Below are 17,905 nucleotides of genomic sequence, written 5' to 3' on the forward strand. Positions count from 1 at the left end.
ACGCAAGTGCACGTAATCAAGTAGTAAACTCACAAAGGTGAGGTCGAACCACAGGGAATTGGACTGAATACAACTAGATTAAATTTATGATTCTATTTGGCAAACCAATAATTTTATGATTGAAAAACAAAACAAAGAGTATCAAGAAACTAAAATTAATAGCAAAAGATTTAATCAAGATGATAAAATAGGGAAGAGAATCCTGTTGATTTATTTACGCAATTGTTAATGCTAATTACTACCCTTTTACTTGATGTGAATGACAGATTAAACAAATTAACCTAAATCTTTTTAGATCTTTCGGGCCATAAATCACATGTTCTCTAATCAATCTCTGATTAGATTAACATGTAATCAGCCTTAAGCAATAATCTAAATATCACACAGGTTATGCAAATACATTCTTTTCACATAAAACCTAGATTATCTAATTTTAGCATTCTCAATTCTCACTTTTTTAGATTTTTAATTGAGATCATAGAATATGTAGAAGGTGATCAATCTTAAACATGGAAATACACACAAATATGGATAATTTCACAACAAGACAAAAGAAATAAGCAAAACGTCAATCAACATTCATCGTCTTCCCCAATCGGGAGTTTACTTAATAAAACCCATATTAACATCCATAATCAAATCCACAACAGAAATTAATATAAAAAATCAAGAGTTATGAAAGAACTAGTTGGTGATTGCGCTCCGGATCGTCACAATAGCTTCCTCTCCTCATTCATTCACTTTTTGGGGCTAATCTCTAATGATTTTCGTCATAAAACGCGAGTCCTTCAAATAGAAATTAGGGTTGCTACCTCTGAATGACGAAAATTCAAAACTGGCCAAAAATCTCGTGTTTCGCCCATGGTCGCGACTACATAAAGCCTAGTCGCAACCGTAGGCATAGTGAAAAATCCATGCTCTCTGCCTGGCCTCCTAGTCGCGACCCAGGTCGCAACCATAGAAAAGGGTCACGACCGTGGGTAAGTCTGGTCGTGACTAATGAAGCTAATCTGACAGCTTCAGCAGATTTTTCTCCACAATGCCCCATCTTTTCAACAATTGATACAATTTGAACTCTAACGCCTCGGGGACCTGAAACAAGGAATCTCAAGCATAAAACCATTCCAAAAGGAAACATTAACTGAGAAAATACTTGTGAAATCGGCCCAGAACTTAGGCTAAAAATAGCTTAACAAAATTCTCCCAAACTAGATTCTTACTCGCCCTCGAGTAAGACTAAGACTAAGACTAAGACTAAACTAACTATGTTGTCAGATGATTATAATGCTGCTGGCTCATGTTCCATTTCCTTCCATTAATTAAACTATATTTTGAATTCCAAAAACTCTAACAATTAATTGGGATGCTCATCTTATCACAACAGGTGCAGATACAACCTAACTTCACAATTGAAACTATGTTATAATGGTTTCACTCCATTGTATAATTCCGCAAACCAATAGCCAATATGCTTGCATGCTTACCTCTCTCCACTAATGTTGACAACATTCTTTTTGGAATGAAAATGACTTTTTAGGCAAGAATTTATGGCTTAGATATTCAGAAAATAAAAGATATTTTTGGCTAAAGATATAAGCACATTTAAAACCCACAAGCTTCTCATAATTTTAAAGTTTCCCGAAGTGTTCCCATAACTAACCATGATTGAGATTTTCTATATTTTTCAATCACTGGACATCACTGAAAATATATTTATTTTTCTTTTCTTTTATTTTTGATTTTTTTTTTCTACTTTTCTAGTGATGTCGAGTTACAATTTTTTCTCTTTTTTTGTCACATGTTACTCAATCACACAAGATTTTTTTTTTCTTTTCTTCAACACTTCCACACACTCTATTTTTCACTTCCCCAAACTTGTTGTAAGGCTTATGATACCATTCAAAATGTGATGAGGACAAAAACAACAGTGTGGATACTTCTTTTAGTTCAATGGGTGAAGAAACGAAACAGGTCTAGGCTCAATAGGATTCACTAAGGATATTCATTTTATGGTAGGCTTGAAAGGCTCAAACTATCCAAAGAAACTGCCTAAATCATGTTCCTATTAAATGATGTCAAGGATTTTGGCTCGAGAGAATAAGACATGCAAGTTCTAAGCTATTCAATCAATCTTACGACAAACCATGGTAAAATAATAATAACATATTTCACAGATCATCGGATTGCATCCATACACAGGCTTTACAAGCATCCAAACTAATCCAAAGAGTTAAAAGAATTAAGCACACAATTTCAAAATTTTAGGACATTTCACAATCAAGAACATCATACAACTATCTTCAACTTATTTCCAAATCATAAAAAGAACCTAAACTAAAGCAAAAAAAAAAAAAATTAAAAATTTTAAGTCGCCCCCCCCCCCCAATGTGAAATTCACATTGTCCCTAATGTGCAAATAAAACTTAAGGGAAAGAGACCTAACTAAGACCCCCATCAGAAGGGGTACGGTCGGGGCGGCTGATCATATGGATGAAATTGAGGAGGTGGCGCTAGATAATTGGGGTCCTCGATCCCAATGTTCATGCGAGTGATAAGACAGTTAAGTTGAGTGACTTGACTCGCATCATATATGCTTCTCTAAACCATGTGGTTCTGCATATGATTGTTTTGTTGAATGATGTAGTTAAGTTGGGCATGTGTGTACTGCATCGCCAGATCAATTAGGCTAGGCGATTGTTGTGGCACATTTTCCTCCTCCTCTGCACTTTGTTCACCAGGGCTCCTTCTGCCTTGTGGTTGAACTTCTGGTGGTGGCTGCCCATAAGGATGAGGCTCCTTGAGCCTATTGACCATGCTCACATCCATCTTTCTCTGCGACACTACTTTGTTGTCAAAGGGCAATTCATTTACCTCATAAGCTTGGAAAAGATCGGTAATAATTCCAACCAACCCAAGTCCACATCCCGTGGCACCCTGAACGATCAATTCAAAACTACCCCGAACAACTTCACCCACATTGATCTTGTACCCTTTCATGATGGCGTACACATATTTCAAATGATCCATTTGCACATCAGAAAAGTGCTTGCTATGCACCAACCGGGAAATCACAAAATATAGCCATATTTTTGCCCCAAGTTTTATTTCACACCGATGCAACAAATTTGGTGACCCATCCTGCCCATCATCATCATTGAACCTTAACCCCGGGAACCCAACCGTTTTAGCTACATCGATTAAGTCAAGATGTTCATCCTCTTCAATCACCCTCAATCGATGTTCATCTCTAGTGAGATCGAGCAATTCATAGAGTGCGTTCATCGCATCAGATGTGGCTAGGACTTCCTTATTGCAAATTTTAACCAGTCCATGTTTCCTTTCTGGCCAGTTGGCCATGCATTCACATGCCATGGTGACATTGGCTCAGTCTTTGACATCCACAAAACTACCCCAGTTCATGCTTTCAATTTGACTCCGGATTGTTTCAAGCCTTGGTTGGCGTCTCAATGTAGCGCATATCCTTCAACTTAAGGAACCGTTCTTGAGCCGCTTCACTTACAAATTGGGTCCTGTCAAAAGATTGCCTTGGATTGGCCCAAGAAGGATTGGATGATGAACCACCCTCTTCACTTGCCCTTGCTCTCTTTGGTCCCATAATTACCAACAAACACAATTTCACACAACAAAAGATTTTCGGGAAATTTTGACAGCACCTCCCCTAATTTCTTCAATTTCTATCTTACCAAAATTCACACCACAATATTTAAAAATTACCCAAATCACCAAAATAACTCCCCAATATTTCAAGAACAATCAAAATCCACAATAAACACAATATCACTAATAATCCGCAAATAGTCTCAACAATTTCTATAGAAATCAACAATCCCACTCAAAATATTGATCAATACCCAATCACATTACCCTCTATTCACTTAAACAAACAATGTAGCATTGATGAAGAAATAGAGCTTACTATTTGAATGAATTTTCAATGCACCTCCATTGTTGAATGGCTTGAAAAGCTTGAGGATGAATAGAGTGATTGATTTTGGGTATGAAGATGATATTAGAATGGGATTTTGATGAGGAATTGAGATGAAATGAGAAAATTTGAAATATTTGGTGGAGAAAGGGTGTAGGGTCGGCTGAGAGAGTTTAGAAGAGTGATTGAAGGATTAGAATAGGGTTTAGGTTTGAAATGAGGCTTTTTAAAGGCAATTTAGGGTTTCAGAAAGATCCCTAGTCACGACCACATAAAGGCCTAGTCGTGACCATGGATCAATGCGCGATTTCAAGGCTCTCTGTAGGACCCGTAGTCACACGACCATGAAGCAATCTGGCCGCGACTACTGACGTTCATAATTTTTATGGGTTTTCTATAAATCCCAAGTCGCGACCATGGTCGCCACCATTGAACAGGGTGGTCGTGACCACTGGGTGATGGCCAGAAATTTTGTTTTTTTTCTTTTTTCAACTTTTCACGCTTTGCACGGTTTAACTTAAAATAAATGTCTGAAAGTTTACAAAACATTAAAATGCTAAAAAAAAATAAACAAATAAACAAAAGTCTCGACAAAAAAACATCAAAGTACCTAAATCACTTGGGTTGCCTCCCAAGAGCGCTGTCTTTATTGTCTTATAGTCGGACGCTGAGTTTCCTTTCAAAGAGACGCCAATATGATGGCGGACTTAGCTTGGTCAATTTGACCTCCCAAGTAGAGCTTTAACCGTTGTCCATTAACTTTAAAAGTTTTTAGACTCTCACCTTTCAGTGCCACCGCTCCATATGGGAATACCTTGACCACCTTAAACGATCCCGACAATCTTGAATTCAATTTGTCAGGAAAAAGTTTCAACCTTGAGTTCAAAAGTAAGACCTGCTGCTCGGGTTGAAATTTCTTCCTAAATAGATTGTTATCATGCCATTTCTTTGTCCTTTCCTTGTATATCTTTGCATTCTCATATGCTTCGTTTCTGAATTCTTCCAACTCATCTAATTGTAACAGTCTCTTCTCTCCTGCAGCTGCTAAATCCATGTTCAGGGTCTTCATTGCCCTATAGGCCTTATGCTCCAACTCCACCGGCAGATGAGAGGCTTTTACATACACCAACCTATACGGTGACATTCCGATAGGTGTTTTGAATGCTATTCTATAAGCCCACAATGCATCATCTAGTTTCCTTGACCAATCCTTCCTCAATCTTTGCACTATTTTCTCCAGTATCAGCTTAATTTCCCAATTGGGAATCTCAGCTTGGCCATTACTTTGTGGATGGTAAGGTAGAGAAGTCCTATGGCGCACTTCATATCTAGCTAGCAGAGCTTCAAACTGTTTATTAAAAAAAATGACTCCATTCATTGCTAATGATTGCTCAGGAGTTCCAAACTGAGTGAAGATGTACTTTTGAAGGAAAGACAAAACTGTCTTACCATCATTGGCTTATGTTGCAGCAGCTTTCACCCATTTTGATACATAGTCCACAACCAATAAGATATACAGATTGTTGAAGGAAGATGGAAAAGGACCCGTGAAATGTATCCCCCAGACATCAAACAACTCCACCTCCAAGATACCTATCAAAGGCATTTCGTTTCTTCTAGAAATATACCCTGTTCTCTGACAACGATCACATGCCTTCAAAAAATCATTTGCATCTTTAAAAAGAGTAGGCCAATAGAACTCGCTTTGAAGAACCTTAGCAGCAGTTCTTGTGCCACTGAAATGCCCCTCACATTGTAAGGCATGGCAGTGGTTCAAGACAGAATACATCTCTTCTTCATGCGCACATCTTCTTATTATCTTATCAGCACAATGTTCGTAAAGAATCGACTCTTCCCAATAGTAGTGCTTCACGTCTGAAATGAATTTTTTCAACTGTTGACGAGACATCTCAGGGGGTGTAACATTTGCATCCAAGAAGTTGACATAGTCTGCGAACCAAGGCACCATCAAGCTTTCCCTCAAACTAAAGAGTTACTCATTGGGAAACTCTTCATGTATCTGCACCTTCTTTGCGTTTTGGCTCTCTTCTAATGCAAGTCTTGACAAATGATCAACAACAAGGTTTCAGTTCCTTTTTTGTCTTTTATCTCAATGTCGAATTCTTGAAGTAGAGGCACCCACCGTATCAATCTTAGCTTTGCATCCTTCTTGGTCATAAGGTACTTTATTGGAGAGTGATCCGTATAAACAATCACTTTATTCCCAATCAGGTATGGCCAGAACACGTCACACGCGAACACAATTGCTAGCATTTCTTTTTCTGTGGTGGCATAGTTTAGCTGAGCATGATTCAGTGTTCTACTAGCATAATAGATTGCATGAAACACCCTGTCAACTCCTTATCCCAAGACAACTCCGATGGCGTAGTCACTTGTATCACACATCAGTTCAAACGACAACTCCCAATTTGGTGAAGTCACTATAGGTGCCGATATCCATTTTTCCTTAAGAGCTTGGAAGGCCTTCAAGCATTCCTCTCCAAACTCAAAAGGTACCCCGTTAACAAGCATATTGGAGAGTGGTTTGGAGATCTTTGAGAATTCCTTGATAAATCTTTGGTAAAACCCATGGCCCAGAAAGCTCCTTACTCCTTTTACAGAAACTAGAGGGGGTAGAGTCTAAATTGTAGACACTTTGGCTCTATCCACCTCGATGCCTACCTTCGAAATCTTGTGCCCCTAAACAATTCCCTCTGTTACCATGAAATGGCACTTTTCCCAGTTGAGTACCAAGTTTGACTCCTCACATTTGATTAGCACTTTCTCCAAGTTCTTGAAACAATTGTTAAATGAGGAACCGAAAATTGAGAAATCATCCATAAAGATCTCTAAACAAGTCTCAATCAAGTCTGAAAAAGATCGCCATCATACACCTCTGAAATGTTGCTGGAGCAGTACATAGTCCAAATGGCATTCTCCTGAAAGCGAAAGTGCCATATGGACATGTAATTGTTGTCTTCTCTTGATCTTCCAATGCTATGGCTATTTGATGGTAACCAGAGTAGCCATCTAGGAAACACTAGTGCTCATGTCCAGCTAACCGATCTAGCATCTGCTCAATGAATGGCAAAGGAAAATGATCTTTCTGGTTGCCTTATTAAGCTTCCTGTAGTCAATGCAGATTCGCCAACCAGTAATCATTCTTGTAGGGATCAACTCATTTTTTTTTTCATTTTTTTATCACTGTCATCCCTCCTTTCTTTGGCACTACTTGCACTGGGCAAACCCACTTACTGTCAGAAATTGGGTAAGCCACCCCAGCATTTAATCACTTGACCACTTCCTTTTTGAGAACCTCATTCATTGGTGGATTAAGTCTTTGTTGTGCATCAATAGTCAGTTTAGCGCCCTCCTCCATTAGAATTTGATGCATAACTGTATAGGGACTGATTCTCTTAATATCAGCTAATGTCCACCCAATGGCTTTATTGTGTGCGCGGAGTACTTTTAGCAGCTTATCAGTCTCCACATCAGAAAGTGAAGCTGACACTATGACTAGAAGCTTCTTGTCTTCCCCCAAAAACTCATACCGTAAATGATCAGGAAGCACCTTCAGTTCTAGTTCTGGTGGTTTTTGTGTAGATGGCACAGACTTCTTTGGAACAACCCCCAACTCTTCATAGTACTTTCAATGGCCCATAGGAGTCAAGCCATTTGGCATATCCCATTGCCTCCATTCCATCTTGCTCATTCAACTCGTCTTCGGTTAAACTCATTTCTAATGGATCTTCCATCAACTTTTTCTTCTCCACTATAGTTTTTACAAGATCTACAAAGAAACAGTTATCGCTTGCCTTTGGAAAAGTCATTGCCTTTAGAACATTGAAGACCACTTCTTCTCCTTGCATTCTTAGCTTCAATTCACCCTTCTGAACATCAATCAATGCTTGGCCTATTGCTAAGAATGGTCTCCCAAGGATAATCGGAACATTGTTTTCTTCTTCCATGTTCAGAACAATAAAATCAGCTGGGAAGATAAATTTATCCACTTTGACTAGAACATCTTCAATGACCCCCCTTGGATGAGCAAATGACCTATCAGCCAATTGCAAGGTTATTGTAGTAGACTTTGCCTCCCCCAACTGCAATCTTCTAAAAACCGACAGAGGCATCAAATTGATGCTCACTCCCAAATCACACAACACATTTATCCCCTCTATTCTCTCGATGGTAAAAGGAATGGTGAAACTCCCAGGATCTCTGAGTTTGGGAGGGAGTTTCTTCTGCAGTATCGCACTACAACCCTCAGTTAATGCCACTATTTTATAGTCTTCCATTTTTTTTTTTGGACAGGATTGCTTTCATGAATTTCACGTAGCTACGCATTTGTTCCAAGGCTTCTGGAAAGGGAATGTTGATGTGTAGCTCTTTAAATACCTCCAAAAATTTTGAAAACTACTTGTCTAGGTTGGTCTTTTGGAGTCTCTGCGGATAAGGGATCTTAACATGGTGGTGTATGCTGACTTGTGGAGAAGCTTTTTTTGGTGCGAGACTCTTAATAGTCTTCTTTTCTGTTGATGTTGGTGCCGGTTGATCCTGAACCTCTTCTTCCACTTGTTATCTCCCATCAGGGCCTTCATACTTCTTCCCACTTCTCAAGGTGATTGCCTTACAATTTTCTTTTGGGTTCACCTCTGTTGTGCTAGGCAAGTTCCCTTGAGGACAGGTAGCTATCTTAGTTGCCAATTGCCCCATCTGATTCTCTAAGGCTTTTATGGATGATCTAGTCTCTGTCATAAACTGCGCAACAAATCTGTTTGAAGACTAGATCCTCCACTAGAACCTTGTTGATGTGGTTGTTGTTGATTTTGTTGGGACTGATTTCTCTGTTGATAGAACCCCTATTGTTGCTGATTAGAGCCACTATTTATTCGACCCCTCCTTGATTGTACCCAAAGTTATTATTTTGAGAATAATACCCGATGACTTTTTCTTCATCCATTGTCAAACTATTCACATCTACCAGCCATTCATCATAGGTGTGAGGGCCCCCACAGAGCTCACAAATAACTTGTTCATGTTTTGTCAAGGCCTCTACTTGAGCTATCAATTTGGTGATGGCATCTACCTCGTGCATACCAGCTACCTTCTTCATTTTACTTCTTTCAGTTGGCCATTGTTGATTATTCATGGCCATTTCTTCAAGTAAATCATAAGCCTCGTTTGCACTTTTTCTCATAAATGCCCCACTAGCTGCGGCATTTATAATCGTTCTGGTGTTACCAATCAGCCAGTTGTAGAAGTTATGGACCAACATCCACTTTTCAATCCCATGATGTGGACATTTTCTGATCAGATCTTTGAATCTCTTCCAAGCCTCATGGAGAGATTCATTGTCCAGCTGACATAAATTATTAATTTCTCCTCGCCGCTTGGTAGACTTTGTTGGAGGAAAAAACTTGGAGAAGAACTTTGTTGCCAAATCAGTCCATTGTGCAATAGAGTTCGGTGGCAAAGAGATCAACCAACTTTAAGCTCGCTCTCTCAGCGAGAATGGGAATAGTCTCAAGCGGATGGCATCATCACTGACTCCATTTACCTTGAAAGTCTGACAGAACTCCATGAAATTAGACAAGTGCAAATTTGGGGTGTTCAGAGGGGAGTCCACGAAATTAGACTGAAGACTGCACCATCTGGAGTATGGCTGGCTTTATTTCAACGTTGTTGGCCTCCACGGTGGGTGGTCTTATACAAGACTTAATCCCTGTTAGTGTTGGGAGAATGTAGTTTCTCAGACTAGGACCGTTTGCCTGGTCTTCAATGGCACCTCCGTTATTACCGTTGTTGCCGCCATTAGCATTATCAGACATGACTTCTTCTGTTTCAGCACTTGCTGAAACTCTTTCTTATCTTTCGTTTCTTCCATTTCTTCTACAGGTCTTCTCAAATTTAGGATCATCCGGCAGTATTACACTTTGTCCTTGACGTCGCATACACCTTCAATTCCTGAGATAGATTAAGACAATGTTGAAAGAAACAAGTTAGCAATCAGTAGGAAGAACTAACCAAAGTAGAATTTAATCTAATCTTATGCAATATCAATTTTTAAACAATTCCCCAGAAACGGCGCCAAAAACTTGTTATGAAAAATATGAACAATACGCAAGTGCACGTAATCAAGTAGTAAACTTACAAAGGTGAGGTCGAACCACAAGGAATTGGACTGAATACCACTAGATTAAATTTATGATTCTATTTGTAAACCAATATTTTTATGATTGAAAAACAAAACAAAGAGTATCAAGAAACTAAAATTAACAACAAAAAATTTAATCAAGATGATAAAATAGGGAAGAGAATCCTGTTAATTTATTTACCCAATTGTTAATGCTAATTACTACCCTTTTTCTTGATGTGAATGAGAAATTAAAAAAATTAACCTAACACTATTCAGATCTTTTATGCCCTAAATCACATGTTCTCTAATCAATCTTTGAATTAGATTAACATGTAATTAATTTTAAGCAATAATCTAAATATCACACAGGTTATGCAAATACTTTTGTTTCACATAAAACCTAGATTATCCAATTTTAGCATTCTGAATTCTCACTTTTCAGATTTTGAATTGAGATCATAGAAAATGTAGAAGGTGATCAATCTTAAACATAGACAGTTGAAGAGAGCTTAAATGGATTGATTGGTACTACCTATATGAACAAGGTGCATCTTTTTTTTCTAGAGCCCATCACGAAAGAACTCCACTATTAAGCGTGCTTGACCTGGGGCAATTTCAAGATGGGTGACCTCCTGGGAAGTTTTCCCAGGAAGCGTGCAAGTGAGGAAAAAGCCAGATAGAAACACTCGTGTTGGTCTGTAGGGTCAGTCATCAATTCAGGCTGCAACCAGAGTGGCGTACTCGTGTATAAGAGCCATTATTTTGTGGGTGTAAGGGCCTAATGGAGGTTTGAAGTGGGGACGTTCCAAAATGGTATCAGAGCCTTGACCCAGTCGGAAATGTGGTCGATGAGGACGTTGAACCCTGTAAGGGGGTGTGATTGTGACAGTCAGTAGTCCCGTGATCCATAAGGGGAAACACCGGGTAAGCTGTGTAATCCCACTTCACCTGGGGAAGGTCAAGTGTGATGATTCTGAGACTGTATAGGTATGGGACTGCATAGTTGAAGAGAGCTTAAATGGATTGATTTTTACTACCTATATCAACAAGGTGCATCTTGTTTTTCTGTAGCCCATCACGAAAGAACTCCACAGTTAAGCGTGCTTGACCTGGGGCAATTTCAGGATGGGTGACCTCCTGAAAAATTTTCCCAGGAAGCATGCAAGTGAGGAAAAATGTAACACTCTAACTAGCATAGGCGTGTTGACGTGATTTTTAAACGTACTGTGCAGCTCGTTGCTAATCAACGAGGTTTATGGAAATCGTGATTAATTAAAATTTTTCTTTTTAATTAAAACTTATATATTACATACAAAATATTTCGGGATCCCGAGTACAAAACACTTTACAAAAGTTTACTAGTCCTTTACAAAATATTTGTCGCCCAGCGACTAACTATAAAAGAACTATTGTCCTGAGGATCGTACGCTCAAGGCCTTATCGCCCCGACATGTACAATCTTCATTGGCTCGTCCTCACGGTTCCTCAGCTTTGGCCTTGCCCTTACCTACACATAAACATAGCACTGTGAGTCGACAGACTCAGTAAGAAAAGCATAATATAATAAAACATACTAAATCCGAGGTTATAACCAAGCGCCCATACACCTGACCATAACCGTATCTGAATCAGGGACGTGCATGACAACGTATGATTAACTGTGAATCCAACCTATACTCGGTACTCTAGTCATACCGATGTGGTAGCAGATAATCCATACTAACTGATAGCCTAGCATATATCTATTGGCATCTCGGTGCAACTCTATGTACACCTCACTGTTGCCCTGATCTGCTAATCTGACGGCTATATAAAATTTTCCTACCATATATCTAATATGTTAATCTGATGGCAACTGACATGTACGCTAAACATGTATAAGCATATGCAAGACATTATACTAATCTTACCTCGATTCCGAATTCAGGTGTGCCGGTCAACCTGAGTGGAACAAACTGCTCGGCGAAATACAGGCTCCTAAACCATAATAATCACAACACTGATAAGTGACACGCTAAATAACTTCCCAGGGACTTAAACTAGAAACTAAAAGTTTCCCTATCGATAAAAAGCATGGCAATACCCTAAACAACACAAAAATGGGAAGAACTAGGGTTCCCAAAATTGTCCCAACCGGTAGACCGGTTCCTCAACCGGAATTCCGGTTCTGGAAAAATTCCTGAAAGCCCCAACCGGTCGACCGGTTCCTAATGGCCTCCCTGAACCGGAATTCCAGTTCAGTGCAGGAATTTTTCAAAATTCCATAACTCAACCAAATCAACCCTAAACCAATTCAAACTTTCCAGACCTGCTCTAAATACCCCAAATAACAGTTCCAAAGCAATAAAACAACCCAGCATGCACAGAATCAAAAACCACCATTAATGAGCCAAGCTTGAGTTCAAAACTCCAAAGCTTGCTCAAACAACAAAACAACAACAAAATCAAGCATAGATCAACATAATAACTCATAATTAACCCTCTGTAAACAACATCTAACAACTCTAGCAACTACAGCAATTAAAAACTCAATTCACCATTAAAGCTCCAAGCTTTGAGTTCAAAAACTCAAACTTGGTTAAATCTAACTAACATGCATCAAACCTGCTTTAATCCATTCAATTTAAACATATATAAACTACAGAAGACATCCCATAAACCCAACAGCAACAACATCAAATTACCAAGCATGCAACTAATTTTTTTTTTTTTAAATTCAAGAAACCTAGAAGAAAGCTATAAGAATCTTACCAACAACTTGAGATACTAAATCTTGAGAAAATAGCTTGAATTACCAAGGAAAACACCATGATTCTTGCTGCTCAAAGAGGGGCCGAAAGAGAGAGAGTTTGAGAGAAAAAAATGGAATTTTTTGCTTTTCTTTGATTTTTCCAACATTGTAAAATAAGAATAAAATGGTTTATAATTACATACTTCAGCCAATATAACATAACATAAACCAAATAATTCCCAATTACAAAGTCCACTAAAGGACAAAACTAATGGGGCAAAATGACCATTTTGCCCCTCCACACTAAAATAACATAAAAGGGGTACTAAGGGTATTTTGGGAAATTCTAAATTCTCGACTAATCCCGACATTCCCAATGTTTAAATAAACCGTCCCACTATACTAAAATACTAATATGTGATTCTACTGAGCCATACACCGCGTTCCATGTTGGTGGGCACTGAAAATGCAAAATTATGACATTTCACTATGTGACATAAAAATGCATTCTGAATTCAAATATAACAACATAAATAATTATTTAAATATCTATAAATAATTTTCATAATTAAATCTTAATTATCTTCTAATTTCCAAATTTAAACTAAGTGATCTTTACAGCAAAGCACGTTGGAAACACTCGTGTTGGTCTGTAGGGTCAGTCATCAATTTAGGAAGCCGCCAAAGTGGCGTACTCGTGTATAAGAGCCATTATTCCGTGGGTGTAAGGGCCCAATGAAGGCTTGAAGCGGGGACATTACAACGTCAATTAACATTCATCGTCTTCCCAAATCGGGAGTTTAGTTCATAAAACCCACATTAACATCCATAATCAAATCTAGAGTAGAAGTTAACATAAAAAATCAAGAGTTAAGAAAGAACTAGTTGGTGATTGCGCTCCAGATCATGACAATAGCTTCCTCTCCTCCTTCACTCACTTTTCCGATCTTAATCTCTGATGATTTTTGTCATTAAATGTGAGTCCTTTAATTAGAAACTAGGTTTGCTACCTCTGAATGGCGAAAATTGAAAACTGGCCAAAAATCTCGTGTTTCGCCCATGGTCTCGACTACATAAAGCCTAGTCGCGATCACAGGCAAAGTGAAAAATCCATGCTCTCTGCCTGGCCTCCTAGTCGCGACCATGGGTAAGTCTGGTCGCGACTACTGAAGCTAATTTGACAGCTTCAATAGATTTTTCTCCAAAATGCCCCCGTCTTTTCAACAATTGATACAATTTGAACTCTAATGCCTCAGGGACCTGAAACAAGGAAAATCAAGCGTAAAACCATTCCAAAAGGCAACATTAACTGAGAAAACACTTATGAAATAAACCCGTAACTTAGGCTAAAAATAGCCTAACAATTGTATTATTTATGTTCTTTAAGTTGTTCGTGAAAGCTAACTTTTAGTTCTGGTGGATACTTACATCTTGGGAACATGGTAGTTCAATTGAGTCGGAGCGCTAATCATAGATATGGAATCTATAGCATCCATAAGTATTTAGAAGTGAAACGATAATTTCCTTCGAGCTTGGCTGAATAGAGATAAATGATTGAGATCTCATTTCAATAATTCTATTAGTAAACTGAAATATCATTTATAGGTAACTAAGTGTTTTAAGGATAAAATACATTGAAGGGTAGAACGGTAAATTTATCCCTATTCAGTGTAGATCATCTATAGAGGATCCTTGACTATTAGGATTGTAACAATGGATAACCATAATGTATCTATATCGTAGTACATATAGAGCGTTTTATATAAGTTAGAGTGCTATTCAATTCCAAATCTATAGTGGCGGAAGGCGAAATTATAAGTTAGGGTATTTACCTGGTGAATTCTACATCTACTTATTGAAAGCTCAGTTACATAAGCCCATGGTCCCCCCACTAGTTGAGATAATACAGCTTGCAGACTCAGTTAATTGATTTTAATTAATCAATTTTAATTCTAAAATTAGACTATGTCTTATTTAAAACATTTCACTAAGCAAGGGCTTAAGTGTGAAGAAAAGAGGTTTGGGGTCAATTTGTTAATTAAGAGACTTTGCATGGTCTAATTAATAAATTACATAAATGACAATTTTATTTAGTTATTAATTATAATTATTGAATAAATAGTTTTGGTATTTATAGGATTGAATTATATAATATGGTATTATTGAAAAGAAGAATAAGTGGTTAAAATAAAGTGGCAAAATTGTAACTAGAGATTGGGTTACTTTAAGTGTACGACCATAGTTGAATTTTGCCCAATATTTTATTCTTTTTTTAATCCATATAATTCAACATGTACGGAAAAATTGTAACTAGAGATTGGGTCACTTTAACTGCTTAGGTTGACTTATGATTTCAACCTAAACGCTAGGTGAGTGGTAAAATGTCTTGGGGATGTATTTTTTGATTCCTAAGTTACATTTTGACACCACTTAGTTTATTTTTGTGTTCTAGCAAAGGTGGTCACCAGTTCTTGGAAATGCTGTAGTTCTGTGTAAACGGGAGACTCGAAACTGCCCTTTTTGAGTAGTTTACCATGTTGGAAATGAGAAATGAGAAATGTGAAGTTGTGAATTTGAATTTTTCGAATTCATGGCTCTTAGTTATTGTGAAAAACTAGACGGGCGGTCGACACGAAATCAGAATCAGATAGGTAAAACACAGCGCACTAGGCCATTTGTCAACTTGGGTGTTGAGTGCTTATTTTAGAGCTTTTGGGATGTCGTTTTGATATTTCCAAGATTCTAGAACTTGAGGACGAGGTCCTTACCCCTTTTTTAACCATTTTCGAGAGAAGTCCTAGATCAAAATTGGCATTTTAGTGATCAAACCCAAGGCACCAAGTTGATTGTCAACTTGGGCGCTGAGCCTAGCACCAGGTCAACTTGGGCACTGGGCTCAGTTCCCAAGCCCTTGTGGTTGAGATTTTTTTTGGGTTTTATGCCCTAAATAAAACTCATTTCAATATAATAAGATTTACTTATTAATATAGATCATAAATAACATTTAATGTTGCATGGTTCACATGATTTATTTCATGATTATATGTACCTAATGAATGAATTCATCTGAAACCCTTTTCACATAATTGATCTTGTTTATTGTGTTGTCAACATATTGGAAAGTAAACATGACTATGTGAATAAAGTTTCCTAGATTTATATGACACAGGGTTTTACTGATATGATAATCTACAACAGAGTTTACTTGCATTTGGAGAAATGCTATGTTCTTTCCAGAGCATTGGTTAAAGTAAAGCTCAGGTTGGATGCATGGAGTATGCATCGGAAGGGACCGATATTGAACTTTGACTTAGATTTATTAAACTTACCGTAATATCTATTCAAGTCAATATCGCCTAGTTGATCCTAGATCAAATGATCTTAATCTTGTTATGATTAGGCTCAATCTCAAGAGGTTATTCGTGTTCTTTGATTTGTTAGTTAAGCCTCCTTTTGGGTCAGGGTGATACGTACATTTTGGGAACACGGTAGTGCAATTGAGTGGGAGCACTAACATAAACATGGAATCTATAGCTTCTATCTGGCGAATAGTAAGTAAAGGATGATCTCCTTCGAGCTTGACCAAACGAAAATAAATGGTGGAGTACTCATTTCACATAAGCTGAAATATCATTTATACGAGGTTATGTGTTTTAAGGATAAAATACATTGCAGGGTGTAACGGTAATCTAATCTCTTTACAGTGTAGATCATTCATATAGAGGATCATTGATCAAATTAGGATTATAACAATGGATAACTAATGATGTGTCTATATGGTGGAACATATAGAGCATTCTATATACTGAGAGTGCAATTCTAAGTTCTATGCGTGGATTCAACGAAGAATTAAGAAGTCAGTGAATTTAGGTTATAAATTCTTGATCTGCTTATTGGAAGCTCGGTTATATAGACCCATGGTCGCCCTACTAGTTGAGATAATATTGCTTGTAAGACTCATATAATTGGTTTTAATTAATCAATTATAATTCTCAAATTAGACTATGTCTATTTGTGAATTTTTCACTCAGTAAGGGCGAAATTGTAAAGAAAGAGTTTTAGGGGCATATTTGTTAATTATGATACTTTGTATGGTTCAATTAATAGATATGATAAATGACAATATTATTTAATAATTATTTATAGTTATTAAATAGTTAGAATTGACATTTAAATGGTTGAATTTGAAAATTGGCATTTTTGAGAAAATGAGATGGAGAAATGATAAAACTGCAAAATTGCAAAAAGTGAGGCCCAAATCCATATTGTATAGGGCCGACCACTTTTATAGGGTTTTTCATCTGATATTTTCATTATTTTAATGCCAAATAATTCAAACCTAACCCTAGTGGAATGCTATAAATAGATAGTGAAGGCTTCAGGAAATTTACACTTAACTTTCTACTTTTTCCTTCAGAGAAAAACCTGAGCCTTCTCTCTCTATACCTAGCCGCCACCTTCTTCTCCTTCTTCTTCCTTGAAATTTCGAACCACTTAGTGATTAGAGTAGTGCCCTCACACAGCAAGTGATACCTCAATCATAGTGAGGAAGATCGTGAAGAAAGACATTCAACAAGAAGGAGTTTCAGCATTAAAGAAGGAGAGAAAGAGATCCAGGTTCAGATCTTGATAATACTCTGCGACAGAAAGGATACAAGGGTTAGAGATCTGAACGGAAGGAGTCATATTATTCCGCTGCACCCAATGTAAGGTTTCCAATACTTTATATGTGTTTATTTCATAATCGTTTTAGAAGTTCATATTTAGGGTGTTAATCAACATACTTGTGAGTAGATCTAAGATCCTGGTAAAATAATTTCCAACAGTTTTCTCCCCGAGATATCTTTTATTTTTGTTATTTCTAATGACAGAAAATATTATCCGAAGACTTTTTCAAGTAACTGATTGGAACTGGCCCAGGTTGACAATATGTCAACATGGGCGTTGGATCTCAGTTTTGGCCTTTTGAAGGTTTCGTTTGGTCCGCAAAAATAGTTGAATCTTAATCTTTGATGAAAATGGAGAATATGCTCAAAAGAGTTCTCAGAAAACATCCTTGGAATTTGGGTAGGTTGACAAAATGTCAACC

The 17,905-nt window shown here is 37.6% G+C and overlaps 1 protein-coding gene and 1 non-coding gene across 2 annotated transcripts; one reads left to right on the forward strand and one right to left on the reverse strand.

Moving 5' to 3' along the window:
- Positions 1-3,445: 3,445 nt before the first annotated feature.
- On the reverse strand, positions 3,446-5,401 carry LOC133038175 (uncharacterized). Its single transcript, XM_061116238.1, has 3 exons — positions 5,396-5,401; positions 4,761-5,294; positions 3,446-3,604 (listed from the first exon to the last, which is right to left on the reverse strand). The coding sequence occupies exons 1-3, from the start codon at positions 5,399-5,401 to the stop codon at positions 3,446-3,448; spliced, it is 699 nt and encodes a 232-aa protein (XP_060972221.1).
- Positions 5,402-9,234: 3,833 nt separating this feature from the next.
- LOC133038628 (small nucleolar RNA R71) lies at positions 9,235-9,340 on the forward strand. The gene has a single exon (XR_009688128.1). It is a non-coding gene; the product is annotated as a small nucleolar RNA R71 (small nucleolar RNA).
- Positions 9,341-17,905: the final 8,565 nt, after the last annotated feature.

Source organism: Cannabis sativa, chromosome 5 (genome assembly GCF_029168945.1).
Source record: "Cannabis sativa cultivar Pink pepper isolate KNU-18-1 chromosome 5, ASM2916894v1, whole genome shotgun sequence".
NCBI classification, from domain to species: Eukaryota; Viridiplantae; Streptophyta; class Magnoliopsida; order Rosales; family Cannabaceae; genus Cannabis; species Cannabis sativa.